At 42.5% G+C, this 20,850-nt stretch overlaps 1 protein-coding gene across 1 annotated transcript in view; it reads left to right on the forward strand.

The window, feature by feature from the left end:
- Window positions 1-20,850, forward strand: part of flt4 (fms related receptor tyrosine kinase 4) — a 63,143-nt gene that overhangs the window by 36,995 nt on the left and 5,298 nt on the right. The window contains exons 11-27 of the mRNA XM_080035049.1: window positions 1,180-1,312; window positions 2,961-3,069; window positions 4,476-4,835; window positions 5,848-5,994; window positions 7,223-7,354; window positions 10,123-10,229; window positions 11,021-11,156; window positions 12,031-12,135; window positions 12,618-12,731; window positions 13,424-13,512; window positions 14,003-14,177; window positions 14,752-14,846; window positions 17,421-17,543; window positions 17,728-17,839; window positions 18,635-18,734; window positions 19,088-19,193; window positions 19,784-19,899. Coding sequence (XP_079891175.1) covers window positions 1,180-1,312; window positions 2,961-3,069; window positions 4,476-4,835; window positions 5,848-5,994; window positions 7,223-7,354; window positions 10,123-10,229; window positions 11,021-11,156; window positions 12,031-12,135; window positions 12,618-12,731; window positions 13,424-13,512; window positions 14,003-14,177; window positions 14,752-14,846; window positions 17,421-17,543; window positions 17,728-17,839; window positions 18,635-18,734; window positions 19,088-19,193; window positions 19,784-19,899 — 2,259 coding nt within the window. The remainder of the gene's footprint in view (window positions 1-1,179; window positions 1,313-2,960; window positions 3,070-4,475; window positions 4,836-5,847; window positions 5,995-7,222; window positions 7,355-10,122; window positions 10,230-11,020; window positions 11,157-12,030; window positions 12,136-12,617; window positions 12,732-13,423; window positions 13,513-14,002; window positions 14,178-14,751; window positions 14,847-17,420; window positions 17,544-17,727; window positions 17,840-18,634; window positions 18,735-19,087; window positions 19,194-19,783; window positions 19,900-20,850) is intronic.

The raw sequence follows: 20,850 nt of genomic DNA on the forward strand, positions 1-20,850 counted from the left end.
GCATAAAAAACGTAAACATATGTAGAATAATTTAGAACCATCAAATCCCCTCAAATGTAGCTGTATTACAGAATTATGGAAAAGTCTCCAGGAAGAAGTGAATGTATGCAATGTAATCAATGCAATGTTCTCCAACTTAGGGGTTCACAAACTTTTGCACATACAACATTTGTCAAATAATTTGTTTTATCTGTTTTAACAATTGATTTCTGGAAAAGAAACATGTTGAATTGATGAACAAACATCTGTTATTTCATATAAAAAATACTGGTATTGATAAAAATGAATTAATGATGGTTAAAATATATAAAATTCCAAAAGGCTCAAGCGGTTCGCATACTTTCAAGCAGCACTGTATATATATATAATAAATATAATGATTTATTCATCATGTACTGCTTGCACACTGTGAAGAGAGTTTAATTGAAAATCATCACGATTATTGTATAATTGTTATAATTAGTATTGAACATTGGAGCAATGCCTGTGGGAGGAAAATCAATTTCATATTTCATTAGGTCTGCCATGTTGTTCACACTATGGAACTTCATAACACAAATTAATATCATAGTTTTTCCAGTCAATGCTATTGGACATACACAGTGATTGCCTGGGCTTTGGGTTAGCACGCACGTCATACTACTTGCTGTAGTTTGGTCTGGCTTTGCGAGACTAGCACGCACGCTCATGATTTTTCTGATCTGAAAATGCAATACATTGTGTGGGAGAGAAGAAAGACTTGTGAAAATCAACCCAGGATGTCTGGTTTGATGTGCACTGCCCACTCTGTGCACATCAATGAGAGGAGACATGTCATGAGCGTCTGTCTGTCTGTCTGTCTGTCTGTCTGTCTGTCTGTCTGTCTGTCTGTCTGTCTGTCTGTCTGCCTGTCTGACTTTCTGACTATCTGACTGCCTATCTGTGTGCCTGTCTGTCTGTCTGACTATCTGTCTGCCTGACTGGCTGTCTGTCTGACTATCTGACTGCCTGTCTGGCTGTCTGTCTGACTATCTGACTGCCTATCTCCCTGCCTGTCATTCTTTCTGTCTGTTTGTCTGCCTATCTGTCTGCCTGTCTGTCTGTCTGTCTGTCTGACTATCTGACTGCCTATCTGTCTGCCTGTCATTCTTTCTGTCTGTTTGTCTGTCTGACTGCCTGCCTGCCTGTCTGTCTCTCCAGGGTCCGTCGAGACAGGAAGGGCCGGAGCGACCGCGTCTCAGACTGTCAGAACTGGCAGGACATCAGCGGGGAACACGCTATGAATGAAATGGAGGCCGTGGACAGTGTGGAGGTGGTGGACGGACGACAGAAGGTTTGTCTCATGCTGCTGTTTTCCACTGAGACTGCCACATGTATACCTTTTTCATGAATTTATTCAATCTTGATTTATATTTGAGAAAAATAACAAAATCAGTAAAGTAAAACAACAACACAAAAAAACAATGCAACGTTTAGAATCAACAGAGTAGAATCAACAAAGTAAAGTAAAGTAAAGTTGATAAAAAGAGAGACAAAACCATTGAAACATTTAATATAACAACATTGACATTTTTTCTTACTAAAAAGCCCTAAAACGTATTGGAATCATTTAATTGATTAAACAATTGGACAATGAAAAGAAGACAGTCAGTGCGTTTCCATGGCACAACTAGATTGGATTATCACATATATCGAACAAGACACTCGAACGGACCGTGTCACTTGTCTGAGTATACATGGCCTTTCAGAAATCGGATAAATGTCCGATGCATGGCTGTCTCCACTATGCTAGGTGGCGCTGTAGCCCTTTCAACCATGCTTTCAACAAGTGGTTTTAGAGCCACGTCCGCTTCTCTTCCGTCAATAACCCATGGTGTAGCCTATCACGCGCAGGCACACAAGCACAGAACGAGAAGTCCGATATGCGAAATCCGATCCCTGTATACATGCAGAGAGAAAGCCGACAATGAACGAATTATCTAGGTGTTCTTATCCGACTTCTCTTGTCCGTTATTGTGCCGATTTGTGTCCAAAGTAGATCGGATAAAGGTGTTTACATGCAGTTTAAAAGTCCTGTTGAGGTCTTATTCGTTTAGTTATCTGATTATAAGTCTGCATGTAAACGCACTGAGTGATGTAAAATTGCTGCATTTGAAAAGACTTGATTTAAAATACATGTCAGGTTATTTAAAACAATTACAAGAAGTGTTTAGCAGGTTGAAGAGAACATGTCTGAATTGGTTAGATGGTATGAAGTTATTGATTTTAATTCGTTTCGAAATAATTTATGAAACTTTAGATTATGACTATATGATTAAAGAATGGCAATTTATATAAGGCCGATTGCACCAGTATGATAAGGACCATAACCCACACAATAGGAGATTTACGTAAGTGGACTTATCCATGACCTGGCATTATGTATTTTTTTTATGTAAGCATCCTAAATTCTGAGCTCCGCGACCCAATTTGTCAATCAAGACAAAACCATTTCCACGGCAAAAAAAATATTTAGAGCCGTCTTCCTCTGCAGACTTCCTGTTAGAGGGACTGGGTTCTAAACACATCCACACACACACTATGGAAAGGCTTCACAATGCTCATACACACACACACACACACACACACACACACACACACACACACACACACACACACACACACACACTCATGCCTGTACATTCACAAACCCTCCATCGTGAGAGGAAATGACTGCATGAGTGCACACCGAAAAAAACACTCCCATTCACATATACACCGCACGCAAACATCTTTTAGTTTTTTCTCTTTCCGTCTCACCTGAGTGCCTCTCGTTGGCCCTGTCGAGTGCAGACACAGAACACTGCTTCGTGTCAGTTCACCAGCTAATGACATGACAGCTCACTGGATTTCTCTCTTTGAAAGTGTTGTATTTCTCCCCCCCCCCCCCCACTCAGATGAAAGATAAAGTGTAATTCGCCTTCCTCTCTCTCACCTCACAGATAGTCAGCAGGCTTCAGATTCGCAACGCCAGTGTCTCCGTCATGTACAAGTGTTCGGCTGAGAACAAAGTGGGCAAAGACGAGCGGCTCATCTACTTCTATGTCACCAGTGAGTATTACAGAGAACACGGAATCATTTTAAGGTTCAGTAAGCGGAATGGTCAGTTTAGCTATCTTCCTGTCAGTGACTACAGTTAGAAGTCCCCTCCCTCGTCCCCACGTCACCACATTAATGCACTGCGGTTTTCAAGCAGCGAGTTATCTAGCATCATCTCAGATCCATAAGTGTGATACAACATGATAAAAACCATCAAAACAGACATTGGGAAGGATTTTTACCTGCTCCGCCATTGTAGGCGCATACACATTCACATTCACCCATCTGTCGCTCTGCACGTGCACCTGCAGTGATACGGGTGCCAGTTTGTAGCGTTCTCTCTTCCGATTGGTTATCAGTAGTGGGATCCCCGAAAAGTTTATTTTTCGATTACATGCACAGCGAGTGACTGAGAGATCGGCTTTATGAAACACGCACACTATATAAGAGATCGCTGTATGAATAAAGAGCGATTTAACACGAATATTAACATAAATAAATCGCCTACTTCACCTTTAAGGGTTTGCTCCCCTCCAAATCCCCTCTAGTGGTACATATAACAGTGCACATTTCTGGTTTAATTTGTCAAAGTTTAGAATATTATATCGAAGTTTCTCCCTTCCCCTCATCACCATGGAGGTGAAGGGACTTGGTAGTGCTCTCAGCATTGGAGCATTAAAGTAGAAATCTGTCATGTTTCAGTTCCGGTAGGTTGCTTTAGAAGTGGAAGCTTTGCTGGTAAGATGTATTATATCAGTAAATTGGCAGTTTTGTATGCATTTAAGGAATCATTTCCATAGGGCGCTTGTGGTGTAGTGGTTAAAGTCGTCTCCCCCCCAATGAGACTCTCAGTCCTCCCTTGGTCATTCGCTGCATGTCATTCCCGTCTCTGCCCCATTTCATCCCTCTCTCTCTGTCTCTCTCTCCCTCAAATTCAAATTCAAAATCAAAAAGCTTTATTGGCATTGACTATTGTTGTCAACAAACAGTGTTGCCAAAGCATTACAGTGTTACAAATATCATATATTACGACCAAAGGGAACGTCAGAACAATATGTTAATATAACACACTAGCATAACAGACAGAGGTGCATAATAATATCTAATATATAAAATGATATGGACAAGAATAACAACTTTATTTTACAGGTTTTCAATTAACATGGGAATAAAATAAAACAATCTCTCTCTCTCTCTCTCACTGTCTCTGTCTCTCTCTCTGTCTCTCTCTCTCTCTCTCTCTCTCGCTGTCTCTCTCTCTCTCTCTCTCTCTCTCTGTGTCTCTGTGTCTCTGTCTCTGTCTCTGTCTCTCTCTCACTGTCTCTCTCTCTGTCTCTGTCTCTGTCTCTGTCTCTGTCTCTGTCTCTCTCTCTCTCTCTCTCTCTCTCTCTCTCTCTCTGTCTCTCTCTCTCCCTTAGCCATCCCCGAGGGCTTCAGTGTGGAGGTGCGGCCCTCTGAGAACCCCCTGGAGCAGGAGAGCGTGTCCCTGTGCTGCAGTGCTGATAACTACACCTACGAGCAGCTGCAGTGGTACCGTCTGGACCCGGTGGCCCTCAGGCAGCAGAGGGGAGAGCCCCAGGAGGTGGACTGTAGGAGCCTTCACCTCTACGCTCACACCCTGGAGGCACAGCTCTCCTTCAGGCAGCCCTCCAACAGCTGGGTCCTGGACTACACTATCCAGGCCCTGCAGCTGCACCACGAGGGCCACTACGTCTGCCTGGCTCAGAGCCGGCGCGGAGGGGAGAAACAGTGTCTCTTCAGGTACATCTCTGTCAAAGGTGAGAAAGAGATGAGAGAAGAGAGAGCTCACACAGACACACACACACACACACACACACACACACACACACACACACAAATACACACACACACATAGACATACAGTACATAATGGACACACACACATAAAGTCACTCACTCATTCACTAGAAAATGCATATGAAGGACCTCCGTGTGCATGAACCCTATTTATCACAAACAGACACACACGCACACACATACGCGCACACACACATACACACATACACACACACACACACACACACACACACACACACACACACACACACACTGATGGAACAACAGTTAATTATAGAGAGAATGCTCAACCCGTGTCTGCGGAAACACTCTGCTCTCAGTAGGGATGTTGTTGATATGCTGGGAGGCTTTAAAATACACACACACACAAAGAGAAGTGCCCACGCAGCCCGATACCCACATCCACACACACACAGAAAGATGAGAGGACGAGCGGTTTGCCTAACATCAATAAGCAGAATGACAGAAAGCAGAGCCCGGACACTGCAGGGCTGCACAACACACAACAGCAACAAAAACTTCATGCTTCATTCATGTTGGGTAATCTTGTGCTCAGTGCCTAGTGGACAGATGGAGATATTAATGGGATTTATTGACTTTTGACCTTTTTCTTTTCATCTCATGAGAGAGACCCCCCCATACACTTTTTTGCAGTCCTCGGGTTCATATTGCACTGTTCACATCAATGCACAGGCAAGTCAAAAGCCTTGATTTCTCTCTCTGTCGCTCCCTCTCTCTCTCGTCATATCTCTCTCTGTCCCTCTCTCTCCCTGTCTCTCTCTCTCCATATCTCTCCCTCCCTCTCTCTTCATATCTCTCCCTCTCTCTCTCTGTCTCTCTTTCTCTCCATATCTCTCCCTCCCTCTCCCTCCCTCTCTCTTCATATCTCCCTCTCTCCGTCTCTCTCTCTCTCTCTCCACATCTCTCTCCGTCTCTCCCTCCCTCTCTTGACCCTTCCCTCTGTCCCTGTAGCCCTGGAGGCTCCGCGGTACAAGCGCAGCCTGACCAACCAGACAGTGAATGTGACAGAGTCCCTGAGGATGGAGTGTGAGGTGGAGGGCCGCCCTCTCCCCCGCCTCTCCTGGTTCAAAGACAACCTGCCGCTGCACCAAATGTCAGGTTTGTCAACAACAACACACACACACACACACACACACACACGCGCGCGCGAAACACACACACACACACAAACACACACCTACAACGGCTTACACAACAGCAGCAGCGCAGTGCAGTGCAGACGCCCACCCAGAAATACAAATACAAGAGTACATGCCGACCCACACACAAACGGTTTGCTCATAAAGTCAGCGCATTTGGGTCTCTTTTGTTCACTTCGCATAAGTCCGTTTAAGTGACTTCCCAGCATGAGTCGCTTAATTCTGGCTTCACATTGGACTAAAACAGAGCTGTAACATTAAGCCTGGTTAATATTCTATTGGTAGTCAGTCAGTGATTCTGGAGAATGTATTTTTGTCCAAATCACTTTTTTGTCAATAATCAGTGAATATCTCCTCATGATCCGCTACCTGTCCGTGCTGTGTGTCCTCTGAAAGAACACCTGGTGTTAATACGAAGCCCAGCCTCTGTAAACAAGCATGTTGCTGAGTGGGACAACAAGCATTCTACAGAATCGCTGACTCCCCCATGAATCAGACGCCGACACATTTTGACAGATGTTGTTTTTTTTGTGTTTTTCTTGCCCTTGTTGCACCTTCCAGCGTGATAAATGGAAACCCTGCCGTTGAAAACCACCGTTGGCACAAATACGCCAAACACACACACACATGCACACACACACGCACACACACACGCACATACACACGCACACACGCACACACACACACACGCACACAGACACACAACCACCCACCAGCCCACCCACACTCCCATACTGTGTCACACACAACCAGTGACAATGCTCATGTGCACATCGACCCAGCCACACACACACACACACACACACACACGCGCGCGTGCGCGCGCACGCACACACACACACACACACACACACACACACACTAACATGTACAATATATAATAATAGTCACGGCTAATTAATTTTCTCAGCAAGCTTCTGTTCTTAACACTAGAATTACATGTGAGGGTGAGAGTGGGTGAGTGCTGCTCAGTACGACGTGGTTTGAGTGGCAGTGGGTTCACATATAGGGGGGCGGCCGGGGCATGTGGCTGGTCCTCACATGGTGCTAGGGGGGTTTATAAATATATAGTGGGCTCTTTGATCCATGGGATGTGACAAGAATTCAAGAAAAATACAGTTGAAAAAGTGGTTGATTGTATGATATGTAAGGGAAGTGTCACTAACCATTGGGTGCTGTGCTCACAGGGGTCCAGCTGCATGACGCTAACCGCACGCTGAGTATCCAGAGAGTGAGGGAGGAGGACGCCGGCCTCTACACCTGCACCGCCTGCAACCAGCGGGGCTGTGTGCACTCCTCTGCCTCTGTGTGGGTCATCGGTGAGACAAGGCCACACACACACACACACACACACACACACACACAGGCACACAATCACAAACACACACAGACGAGCGCACAAACGCACACACACACACACACACACACACACACACACACACACACACACACACACACACACACACACACACACACACACACTGAGTCGCGCAAACACACACAGATACATGCAAACACACACACAGTCACACACACAAACATTCAGCTACACACACACACACACCCACATTCAACCACACACACACAACCTCACACACACACACACACACACACACAAACATCTTTACACACATGTACAAAATCTGTTCAGTACCACCACAGTCACACCTGAATCCCCCTGCGCTCTCCCACTACGGCTGACATGCTTTTTTTTTTTTAAGTGCACTCAGGCCTGCAATCACTATTGCCCCTCGAGCTTCAAACTTCACACCCAAACTATACACAGGTCTACTCTGGAATTAAGTAGTTCACCTTTGACATCTTCTTTTTTCTTCTTTTGGTATGTTCAGCTCCCCACAATACAATCAGAGGCACTGTGACCGCTCAGGTGTTTAGTACTCAGAGTGAATAACTTTATGTAGTTGCAAGAAGTGTTCTCATTATGAGTGTTGAAGTTAAGTTAATGGCTGTTTAGCATATTGATGAAATTTAAAGATTTATTTTTCGAGGAGATCGCATCAAAGCCAGGACTGATAGTTTGATATATAGCACCCCCTAGAGGTGATTAAGAGTACTGCCATCATAGGGAGCTGAGACACCGTTATTTTCCTTTAATTCATTATTTTTCTATAAAAGGTCCAAAATGTATATTAAGGTGTTCATTTGACTATACCTTGCCTGTTTGTGTCTTTTCCTATCCAACTATCTTAAATGGATTTTGTCTCAACATGAGTTCAATACTTTGTACCATAAATTTCAACTTCTAAAGAACTTACATAATTTCAAGCACTATTCTGGAGGTTATTAGCGAAGGATTTGTTCTTATGTTAATGGACTGATTTATAACACATTTTCTTTTTGAAATGTGCCTTTTTAAGACCTGTAGGGGAGAGTGGCCTAAGTTGTGCAACTTTTCACTCAAAGTGACTTTAAAGTAAGGCCTTGACAGTAAAGTCTCCAACTCAAATATGTACATATATTTCAGGGTGTTGTGCATCCCTGGCAATAAAAACATTGGATCTGGAATAAACTGTTGAAGAAATATAGCTTTCGGAAAAAAAAGTTGTCTTGTTGCACAACTTGCCCCCGGTGTGGTGTAAGTTGTGCGGTTGGAGAGAATACCATGGGGTAAATTGTGCCATTGCTATATATCTCATAAACTGTAATGCAAGACAAATCCATTAGACAATCACTTATTTAAGGTGTATTTAAAGAAAATAAAGTAAATAGTTGACAAAGATTGAAGGACAATTTTCTTAAACAAGGCCTAGCAGATCTAATGGTTTTACCTGCAAGGCTCACAATGACAAAGTCACCATCATCATCTTTCTGGCCATCTGAACTCTCATCAGTGGTGTCGTTATGTGGAATTGAGATGTCACTCTCTTCTGAGCTACTGTAGACAATCACTTTCTTTTGGTGAGTAGCGTATACAGCCATGCCACTGGCACAACTCTCAGAAATGTACTTTGCACTAGTTGCTCCGTGCTTGTGGAACCAACTGCCACCTGACAAATGTGATTCCCCCTACATTTCTGCCTTTAAATCAAGGCTCAAAACCCATATGTACACCCTGGTGTTTCCTCCCCATTAATTATCTTACCTCTGCACTACTATCTGTGTTTATGTGGATGTATGGGCTTTACGTCTTTTATTTAGGTTATTGTTATTTTACCTTCATTGTTTACCTACTGAATGCACTATGTACAGCACTTTGGACAGTGCAAACTGTCATAAATGTGCTTTTATAAATACATTTTACTTACTTACTTACTTACTTACTTACTTACTTACTTACTTACTTACTTACTTACTTACTTACTTACTTACTTATAACTCACCTAGGCCCTTTGGCACAAATCACCCCAATCCCAGAAATTTGGATAATAAGCATGATGCAGCAATTTAGGGCTGACATCGTGCTAACTGTATAGACTCAAAATGTAGCATACCAAAGCACTAAAACATGTGTCAAATGTTTTCAAACTTGTCTATAATTGTTCAGACACAATAATCAAAAAACCTTGATCATGGAAATTTTACTTTGAAAGGCAAGACACAGTTTTTTGAGCTTAAATGTGCTTATATCTTATTCCTTGTGTCTCCCTTCTTTACAGGATGAGTCAAATGGATGGCTCTTCTTAAATATGTGGTCACATTTCCAATTTCTTCCATGGTTTTCTAGAAACAAGGGGTGGCACAACTTCCAAAATGCACAACTTAGGCCACTCTCCCCTACATACTATTCTTAGATTTATAAAATGAACAAAGGATGTATGCCAAAATATGTTCTGTAAAAACCTTTTAAACTATTATGTTGTACAAATTCAATCAAGATTTTTATCTCTGGCTTCGTCCAACTTCTAAGATGTTTAGTTTTGAAAGAGTTAAAAAATTAACGCACGTTTAGTTTGATGTTGCCAAATTTGCATATTTATTCAAACTTTCTGAATCAACTGTAATCAACTGGCAACGTTGTATGATGACATCTACAAGTTAAAAATGTCACCCTCTTCACCTGCAGTGTCTGGTCTTAAACACAGACACACTCTAAACCTGACTTTTTATTTCTCTATTTCCATTATAGGTTCTAGTGACAGGGCCAATGTGGAGATAGTGATCCTCATCGGGACTGGAGTCATTGCTGTGTTCTTCTGGGCCTTACTCATCATCATCTTCTGCAACGTCAAGCGGGTCAGTGTGTGTGTGTGTGTGTGTGTGTGTGTGTGTGTGTGTGTGTGTGTGTGTGTGTGTGTGTGTGTGTGTGTGTGTGTGTGTGTGTGTGTGTGTGTGTGTGTGTGTGTGTGTGTGTGTGTGTGCGTGCGTGTGTGCATGTGTGTGTGTTTGTTTTACCTGTTTATAGAGTTACTGTTACCTGCTGGGAAAGAGTAAGGCAAGGCAAGGCAAGTTTATTTATATAGCACAATTCAGACGCAAGGCCATTCAAAGTGCTTTACAGGGGCAAGATTAAAATACATGATACACATTAGAAAAGCGAATTAATAGAAATAAAACATTTAAAAGCGAATAAATAGAAATAGAACATTTTGAAATTACAGGTTAAAATGGAAACAAAAAAGTCTTCAGACTTGATTTAAAAGAGCTGAGAGTTTCAGCAGACCTCAAGTTTTCTGGGATTTTGTTCCAGAGATTTGGTGCATGACAACCAAAAGCTGAGTACACTTTTTAAAACAAGCTTATTCTTTAGGAGGCTGGTCACATATTTGAGCCCCTCTCACCTTTGCAGAGCAGCGATTCACAATGCATCACTGTCATATAAAAAAACTTGAACCGTTGAATATTCAGAACACATATCCGTGTTGACATGCTAGCAATATATAATATATAATTATATATATATAATTGGTTTTCCTTCTATCTCTACTTGTGTTGCTTTTGTTGTTGAGTCTGAGTTCTAATGCATTTTACCTGCCTGACACCTATTACCTCTTACGTTAAGCTCTTTCTCTGTGTGTGAACCTCAGGTCAACCCAGCAGACATAAAGACGGGCTATCTGTCCATCATCATGGACCCGGGGGAGGTGCCTCTGGATGAGCAGTGTGAATACCTGCCCTATGACTCCTCACAATGGGAGATCTCCAGAGACCGCCTCCGATTGGGTGAGCAATCGAGAAGTGTGTGTGTGTGCGTGTGTGTGTGTGTGTGTGTGTGTGTGTGTGTGTGTGTGTGTGTGTGTGTGTGTGTGTGTTAGTGTGTGTGTGAACTCGTTCAACTATTTCTGTGAGAACCAATTTGAGTTAAAAACCATAAAAGTGAGGACATTTTTGTAAAGTTAGGACATTTTGGCCGGTTCTCGCTTTGGGAAAAGGCATTTAAAGGAGCTGTTTGAGTGTTAACACTATGTTTTAAGGTGCAGGTATAGTGTAAGGGATGGGGTGAGACATTTCAATATGATTGTTATGGTAAGGGCAAGGGGGTATAAGGAATGCATTATGTCAATGAATGTTCTCACAAGCATAGTCGTACAAACGTGTGTGTGTGTGTGTGTGTGTGTGTTTGCATGTGTGCGTGTGTGTGTTTGTGTGTGTGTGGGAAAAAATACACAGGCAAGGCGTGTCGAGAGCAGATAGATGGATGAAACTGAATTAGTTTTCCATTTCCAAAATCCTTAATGGCATGGAGTTTGGATGGCGGCCAGTCGGGGCAAAGTGCTGCTAATGTGAAATATGTGCTCATTCATTCCCAGCACAGCTCCCCCCTCTCCCCCCCCCCCCCCCCCACACTCACACAGCAACGTATGGGAATACTTGTTTTCCCAAAGTGCTGCAATTCAGAATGTAAATCCTCCCCGCCTGGTTGTCTATAAGGAAGCCAGTTTAATTTACGTTTTATTTTTTGCAACTGCCAGCCCCCTGCAACAACTGTTTGTGTATTCCTGAGAGACTATAAACCCGGCCTAGCATAGATCAATGAGCATGGAGCATGAATATTCTGTTGTTTTGTTCCCTTTTCTGTTGGTTCTCCCAAACACAGGAAAGGTTTTAGGTCACGGCGCCTTCGGAAAAGTAATCGAGGCCTCCATCTACGGCATCAGCAAGAGCAACAGTTTAGACACGGTGGCTGTCAAGATGCTGAAGGGTGAGATTTGCTTTGGTGTGTGTGTGCTGAATATGTATTCCCTAATGGGAGTTTTGCAGGTAGCTTTTCTAAGAAGCCAACAATGCATTAGAAGTGGTTGCTGTTGATCAGAGCAAGCTAAACTTTTTTGAATGTATTATTTCACCTTGATTCATACAGGCAATATATTGAGAACAAGTTCTTATTGACAGTGGCGGCCTGATAAGTGACAAAAGCCACTTTAAGCAGATCAAATACATTAGATTTATAATACAATTTAATACCAAACTAAATTGGAAATGAGAACACAGACAACAATCAACAAGTGATGTGATGTGCATGCGAGGTGTACACATTTAAAACATAAATGATATGAATTTGTGTGTGTGTGTGTGTGTGTGTGTGTGTGTGTGTGTGTGTGTGTGTGTGTGTGTGTGTGTGTGTGTGTGTGTGTGTGTGTGTGTGTGTGTGTGTGTGTGTGTGTGTGTGTGTTTGTTTCACAGATGGAGCCACAGCCAGCGAGCATAAGGCCTTAATGTCAGAGCTAAAGATACTGATTCACATTGGCAACCATCTGAATGTGGTCAACCTGTTAGGAGCCTGCACCAAACCAAATGGTGGGTATAAGCTTCAAGCTTCAAGATTAATCTATAACATAAGTGTTTGTAGAGTCCCACATTATACTCCATTATGTCTTCCATATTGTTTGACTGACTCAACACAGACATACAGACATATGGCATATCACAATAATAATGCTGTATTCCAATGGACTGGGAGCAGAGTAAATAATGGAAAACACCAGATGTTAGTCAGTTCCAATGTTGTATCATTGTTCTTCTGGGTCACCACTCTCTGTTTTTAAAAGATATGTTGTCATGAGTTCGGAGACTGTTGTGTATTAAATTGCCGTTTTTCCCGTTGAGTTAAAATTCCTTTCCCATGAGGTGTTTACATTATTTTGTCCAGCCCGCCCCCGCCCCCCCTGCAGCTTCCACACAAAAATGCACGCCAACTGACACAGTCCAAACAGCTGCCTCTCATTTTCTAAATGTATGTCCATCCATGAGTTTGACCTGCAGAGCACGTTGCATCTGACAATGTTTACCCCTAAACAAATGCAGCCGTTTAGCATATAGCAGCTAACCTCAGGCGGGGAGTGCTTAGATTATACCAGATCCCACTATTTTGAATATGGTGTGTGTGTGTGGGGGGGGGGGGGGGGAGGGGGGGGGGAGTCAGAAATCATTTTAATGAGAGAAAAAGCTACTTTATTCTCAGGTGACAATGAATCCATATGTATCAACAGGTCCGCTGATGGTGATAGTGGAATACTGCAAGTATGGCAATCTGTCCAACTTCCTGAGGGCTAAGAGAGAGTTCTTCCTCCCATACAGGGTATACACAACACTCCTGATCTATCTATCTATCTATCTATCTATCTATCTATCTATCTATCTATCTATCTATCTATCTATCTATCTATCTATCTATCTATCTATCTATCTATCTATCTATCCATCCATCCATCCATCCATCCATCCATCCATCCATCCATCCATCCATCCATCCATCCATCCATCCATCCATCCATCCATCCATCCATCCATCCATCCATCCATCCATCCATCCATCCATCCTTCTATCTATCTATCTATCTATCTATCTATCTATCTATCTATCTATCTATCTATCTATCTATCTATCTATCTATCTATCTATCTATCTATCTATCTATCTATCTATCTATCTATCTATCTATCTATCTATCTATCTATCTATCTACAGTATCTATCAATATGTGTTTCTTACAAATGAAACAATGAAACAACTTCATGTGCATTTTGCAGCTCCATTTTGACTCATTAGAATGTTCCTCCCCTGTCAGGACCGCTCTCCTAAGACCCAGAGCCAGGTGAGGCGTATGATCGAGGCTGGTCTCCAGGAGCAGAGACCCCGTCAGCCTCCATCTCCTCCCTCCTCCTCCTCCTCCTCCCTCACCTCTCCTCCCCCCACGCCCTCCAACAACACACCCAGCCAGGAGCCCGCCACTGTGGAGAAAAGTAAGTCCGTTTTTTAAATCCACAAGAGCAGCCTTGCCTTGCCTTGCCTTATGTTTGTATTTTGTGCCTAGTTCGTTAAGTATTTGCTTTAATTTATAGCAATTAATCATACTTGATATTTTATTTTACCCTTATAGTATGTGTATCTGGAAGATCAGTTTTTTGCTCTTATTAAATACCGCTAACACAAGTTGATTCTGCTGACGTAAAGTGCAGCGTATTGTAGTAAATGTCTGTCTGTTGGCATCCGTGCTCAACAATTTTCTGACCGTAGCTAGATAGTCATGAAGGCTTAAAAAAGGTATTTGTTTCCTGTCAATAACTTTAGAGGTGACAGACCGGATACCTCCCTATTTAACTTGGAAAGGTTTATTTTTGTACGCCGTATGTTTCCCTTTAACATCTGCCTCATTTCCTCCTTGAATTTATTTGGAACAAAGCTACTGCCTTACGGAAAGCACGGCTACAGAAACTGTTACGTCCTAGGAGAGTGGAAAAATAGGTTGCCACTAAAACCATTGTTTCATTTCTCTTTGTTTCTCTTGCCCTCCTCTCTGTCCTCTCCTCCCTCCAGTGGAAGACTTGTGGAAGACTCCTCTGACCATAGAAGATCTCATCTGCTACAGCTTCCAGGTGGCTCGTGGGATGGAGTTCCTGGCCTCCAGAAAGGTGAATGGGTGGCCGCCTTACTAAGACAGTTACTGAACAAGCTGTGGTGAAACGTTACCAGTGGATCAGTCTCAGATATAGTGCATAGTACAGTATATATATATATATTAGTGGTGGGCCGTTATCGGCGTTAACGTGCTGCGTTAACGCTAGACTGTTATCGGCGATAAAAAAAATATCGCCGTTAATCTCTTATTCCACCTCCTGTTCGGCTCAGGGGAGATAATAATAGCCGGGGGCCGTTGTTGACACTTGAGGAGCCTTTATTCTCTCACACACCCGCCGCTCTCTCTCTCCATCACTTGCCCACGACACAATCGGGTATTGGAACGCAGGGTGGGTGTGTGTGGCCACCGGTCGCCACGTGACTATAAGTTTCCAAGTTTTAAACACTTCTATCTCTTCAACGTCACCGTACCCGAATCCTAAATATCCCCTTAGCAGACGCTATATTTCATCGGGGGGAAAACTTTGTTTAGCGCCACAGTTCGGCCGTAATGCTGCTGCAAACACACACACAGACACAGACACAGGCGCACACACACACGCTGCATGTCAGAGAGGGGCGCTACCAAAAAGACGAGAGGAGCGGTTGGAGCAGTTGGAGCGTTTAGAGACACATGCGTGCACATTTATTTACATACAATCGCAATCGCAGTCATTTGTGCAGTTATGTAAAATGTTTCACTAAGGAAAATTACAGAAAAAGTAACGCACAGTGACTTTGATGAGTAACTTTAATCTGATTACTGGTTTGGAGATAGTAACACGTTAGATTACTCGTTACTGAAAAAAGAGGTCCGATGCCGGTGTTGTGCCGAATTCCCACTCCCCGCCGAAATCCCACTCCCCTCTAGGAGGCTTAAACGCACCAGGCTTCTCATGGTGCGTTTAAGGACAGCTCGGAAAAATGTGTTACGACATGTAACAAATGGGTCTCTCTTGTAAATGAGACCCTGGGTCTCAATGAGATTTTACCTGTATAAATAAAGGTTAATAAAAAATAAAAAAATGAATTAAGTGGTTGTAGAAAGTGCGGGGGACAGAGGGCACAAATCGTATAGACTCTCAAGTGCAGCACAACATAACTTATATTTTGATGAAACATGAATTAAATAGCCTACAAACAGTTTCCTCAAAGCCTAAGACGAAGGAACTTGGCTTGTAAAAATCGCCTCGGTTCGTCAAACTACAACTAGCAATACGCTAGGAAGGCAGTGGGATCCTGCGGGGGAGTGGGATTTCGGCGGGGAGTGGGATTTCGGCACAACACCGGTAACGCGTTACTAAGTAACATCTTGTTGAACATTATTTATTTTCATCACCAATTATCATAGTAGTCCAGCTTCCTCAAGCAGTTTGTGATGCATGTTGGAAACAGGAGATGAGCCCCTGGTCTGATGCGCCACCTGGCTTGAGAAACACGTTCTCAAAGACTTACTTTGAGTCATTATTTAGGAGCACACACATATTATGAATGAATTCAAATGAGACATTTTAATCTAGATTAATCTAGATTAATTCCAAAATTAATCTAGATTAATCTAGATTAAAAAAATTAATCTATGCCCACCTCTAATATATATATATATATATACTGTGTATATAAATACAGTATACTGTATATATACTGGCTATATATTCTCCAATCTCTGTGAAATCAAAAATTACCGGGCCAATCAGAACACACATTCAGACTTAACATTCTTCCTGTCTAAAGGCCTTTGCACACCGGGCGCGACGCGAATAAACGCAACGTAAAAGCGAATGTTTTGAAATGTGAATTTTGTCGCGTCTCACTTTAGATGCGACGTCCCAGAAAAATCTAACTCAGTTCGAAAAAATTAAAAACGCAAATTCGCGATGCGAAATGACGGCGTTAATTAACGGATTAACCGCACGAATAAAACGCGCCCGGTGTGCAAAGGCCTTAAGGCAGTAATTGCCCCTCTCTACATTCCATAGTATTTTACGTGTTATCTTATTGGAATATAATTGCTATTGGCAATGTGGTTTGAAGCATAGGGCTTGATTGACAGGTCATCAGTCTATGTTGTGAATGTGAAATAAAATGTTCATCAATAGATAGTCGCATGACAAAGATTAAAATATATTGAATAATAGCTAATATGTATTGATGTATATTAATTATTGAATTATAATAATGTTGAATGTCAATTCAAAAGTTCATCCCTGCAAAACACTTGCAGTAGTCCATTGTTGTTCCAGAACACTGACTTACAGCTACAGTTCTATCTCATGTATGAATCCATGACTGATGGAATGGTGAAAACAAAATTGTCCTTAACTGATTCCTAATATAAGCCAGCTGATGGGAGCATAAGCACTGTGGGAGTGATGTCGGAACTCCTGTAGCAACTTTCAAAACTCAGCCCGGCCCGAGACACAGTCCAGAGTCCCTTACAAACAGGCGCACACAAACACACACACACACACACACACACACACACACACACACACACACACACACACACACACACACACACACACACACACACACACGTTGGTGGGGTTGTGATGTATGATGTACTGTATGTGTGTATCCATCCACAGTGTATCCACAGAGACCTGGCTGCCCGAAACATTCTCCTGTCAGAGAGCAACATTGTGAAGATCTGTGACTTTGGCCTGGCCCGGGACATATACAAAGACCCCGACTACGTCAGGAAAGGCAATGTACGCCACCCCCACACTTTAGACTCAAGCTTCTGGGTTTATTATTACTGTGCTGCAAACATTACATGACATTTTGTGTTTTATTTTTTTCAATGGTCCATTAAATGCTTTGGTTTAAAGGCAGGTGTCATACATGCCTGTGTGTGACTGTTAATATGTGCCTGGCGTTGTAACCTTCTCCCAGGCCCGGCTGCCTCTGAAGTGGATGGCTCCAGAGAGCATCTTTGACAAAGTCTACACCAGCCAGAGTGACGTGTGGTCTTTTGGAGTTCTCCTCTGGGAAATATTTTCACTGGGTAAAATAGTGTATATCGATATGTTCTCCTGCCAGAAGCAATTGGGAATTCATTCTCTAAAGGTCATCTATATGCAGAAGGCACTTTTTCATGTTTTTTTCAACATTTATATGGGTCCTCGTTGTGACTAGAGACTCCCACAGAATGAGAAAAAAACAACCCACTCTCTTCTTGAACCCTGTGTTAAAAAAAATATATGTATTTCCCCTTGAGATGTCATAAGGGGAGAAGCCAGGCCCCCTCATCAACAACTTAACCTAGCACTACCTCCACCTATGATAGGCCACACCCCTAGATACCAGCAGTAAGATTCAGGGCCAATCAGAGCAAACCTGGGCTTTTTGAAAGGCGGGTCTTAAAGAGACAGGCTCTAAAACGGAGCGTGTCAGACAGAGGATGAAAAGAGAATATTCAGCAATGGCACTGTGAGAAATATAAAGGGTTTTGTGAAACCCTAAACCATGAAAACAGTCTGTTGTAGAAACCCAAATTGCAGTGTAGAACCTGAAAATTAGCAGAATATGTGACCTTCAAGAAAGAAGTGTAGTTTTACAAAGAGTGAATCCTACTTAACCTGACATGCTTGTTAAAGGTGCTCAGAGGAACTTTCAGGTAATAGGTGACTGTACCCGTGACAAAGGCATTAAGAAAAACGATTACAATATAGCACTGATGGTCTCGTTTGCTGTTACATGTCATTTATGATCAGCAGAGGAAAAAGTAGAATGTTTCAGAAATATTTAAAAGTTCCTCGTAGCACCTCTAATGTCTGACCCTGGTCTTGTACCCGCTCAGGTGCGTCTCCGTACCCCGGAGTGCAGATTGACGAAGACTTCTGCAAACGATTGAAAGACGGCGTCAGGATGAGATCGCCAGAGACCGCATCCCCAGAAATGTAAGTGTGGGCTGGAATGTATCTTTGGATTTTTTTTCTTAATTATCTTTTCCTGTGAAAATAATATTAAAAGTCTACCATTTTATTCTGAATCCGAGGAGGAAATATTTGATAGCAGGACGATATTCATGAGCAAAAGGGACTTATTTCAATATTATGGTTATGAGTTGGATCAGTGATCTTCTGTTTGGTTTATGTAGAATGGTTAAATAGCTTATGCATGGCTGTAAATTGTACACGTTCAATCAATTTGACTAATAACAAAGAATATAGTACCAAATGTGTAATGGGGCGGGTTGGCTGTTGAAGACCACAGTGTGTTTTGTTGTGACGGTGCTGCCCTCTGCTGGTAGATATGGCATCATGCTGGGCTGCTGGCACGGAGAGCCCAAACAGAGACCCACCTTCCCCGCTCTGATGCAGATCATGGGAGACCTGCTGACAGACAACAGCCTACCTGTAAGTTACCTGCTCATTCTACCTAAGTGATGCCCTTTATTTTTCTTCTTTTTTTAAAGATATTTTTTTGGCATTTTTATGCTTTATTGATAGTGTAGAGACAGAGTTGAAATGAGGCAGAGAGGGGAGTGACATGCAGAGAGCAACCGCGGGCTGGAATCGAACCCGGATCCGCTGCTGGCCGAGGCCCATGGGGGGGACGCCCTACCAACTGAGCTAAGGGCGCCCCCTGTGATGTTCTTTTTTAAAGGAATACTTCACCCATACAGAACCAGCGTTCTATCATTATAAAATCTCTATTATGATATAATAAATAATTTCTTCCCTCAGTCTCCCCTTGGCCAAGCTATCCTGTTAATCCAAACCCTACACCATACAAAATGTAGGGTTACAGAGTGAGACCATAAAACACTGTTTCTGCCTTTTCTCAGGCTAGGATGAACCGATTTCTAAAATGTTTGCACATTTATACTACATAGGATCTCAGAGTTCAATACACCTTCATATTTCCACCGGTGAAGTAGGTCTTTAAGTAAGTCTTAACAAGTTTTCAGGGACTTTTTTTAAAATCTCTAACCAATGCCCTCCAGGATGGGAAAGACTACGGCCCTCTGAACCAATCACAGAGCTCGGAGGATGACGGCTTCTCACAGGCCTCGTCTCGCCCTACGTCTGAAGAGGAGCTGAGGATGGCCATGCCCACAAGGTACTGTGTGTACTGGACTCATGCACACTCCTCTTGTATTTCAGGACCCACTAAAAGGGCAAGATCCCAGACCCATTTCTCCTGAAAGGAAAATGATGGGGGATATAACAGAGACCAAGTGAACATAGAACCCATTTCTAATGGTTTTTTTTTAAATATTTTTTTTTAAATATGTTCTATCAATAACTAAATACTTTGTCATTATGTTTTGTTTGTATTTGTTCAAATGTACTTTGAATTGAACAAAAGAACATATATTAATTCAAAAATAATTGAAACAGCAAAAATAATTGAGCGGCTTATTACCACGTTTGTTAGTGTGACAAATATGTTACATCAGGATTTCCATGACTATTGTTAAGGCTAAAGGCCCGATGTGATGTATACATACATTTGTTCATGAAATATGGTCAGCCTAGGTTAAATGTAACACAGGACACATTATTAAAGCATTAGAATTGTTAAATGGGTATAAACTCAACTTTAGTAACAAAATACAAGCTTTTTCAAATGCTTTTTCATTCCTTCACACCAGGATGTTGAGTATATGTCACTTAGGGACTTAATGAGTGAAAGTCAATAATAAAGCTGTATGAGGAAGATTGTAGGACATTCACAGTGTGTGTTACGTGGGTGTGTCACCATGGGTTCTCAGACCTGGAAAACTGTCACATCAGCTTGAACGTCGACTCTCTAAAGCATTTTATTTATCGTCAGCAACCCCATGAAAGTAGCACCTAAAACAATGCAATTAAGAAGTATTGTCTTTGTATTCTATAATCTTCCTTCCTCACTGGCATCAGAGCACATACATTAGCCACACTGTCGCCCCGGGCAATATGTTCCTTAACTACCATGAACACGTACAATGACGTTGAGTCCATCCTACACACACACACGCCCAGCTGTCGTCAGTAATCATTTGTGCGCCACCTCCACTGCTGGAAATAG

The sequence above is a fragment of the Ammodytes marinus genome, assembly GCF_949987685.1.
Source record: "Ammodytes marinus genome assembly, chromosome: 10".
Classification (NCBI taxonomy): Eukaryota; Metazoa; Chordata; class Actinopteri; order Uranoscopiformes; family Ammodytidae; genus Ammodytes; species Ammodytes marinus.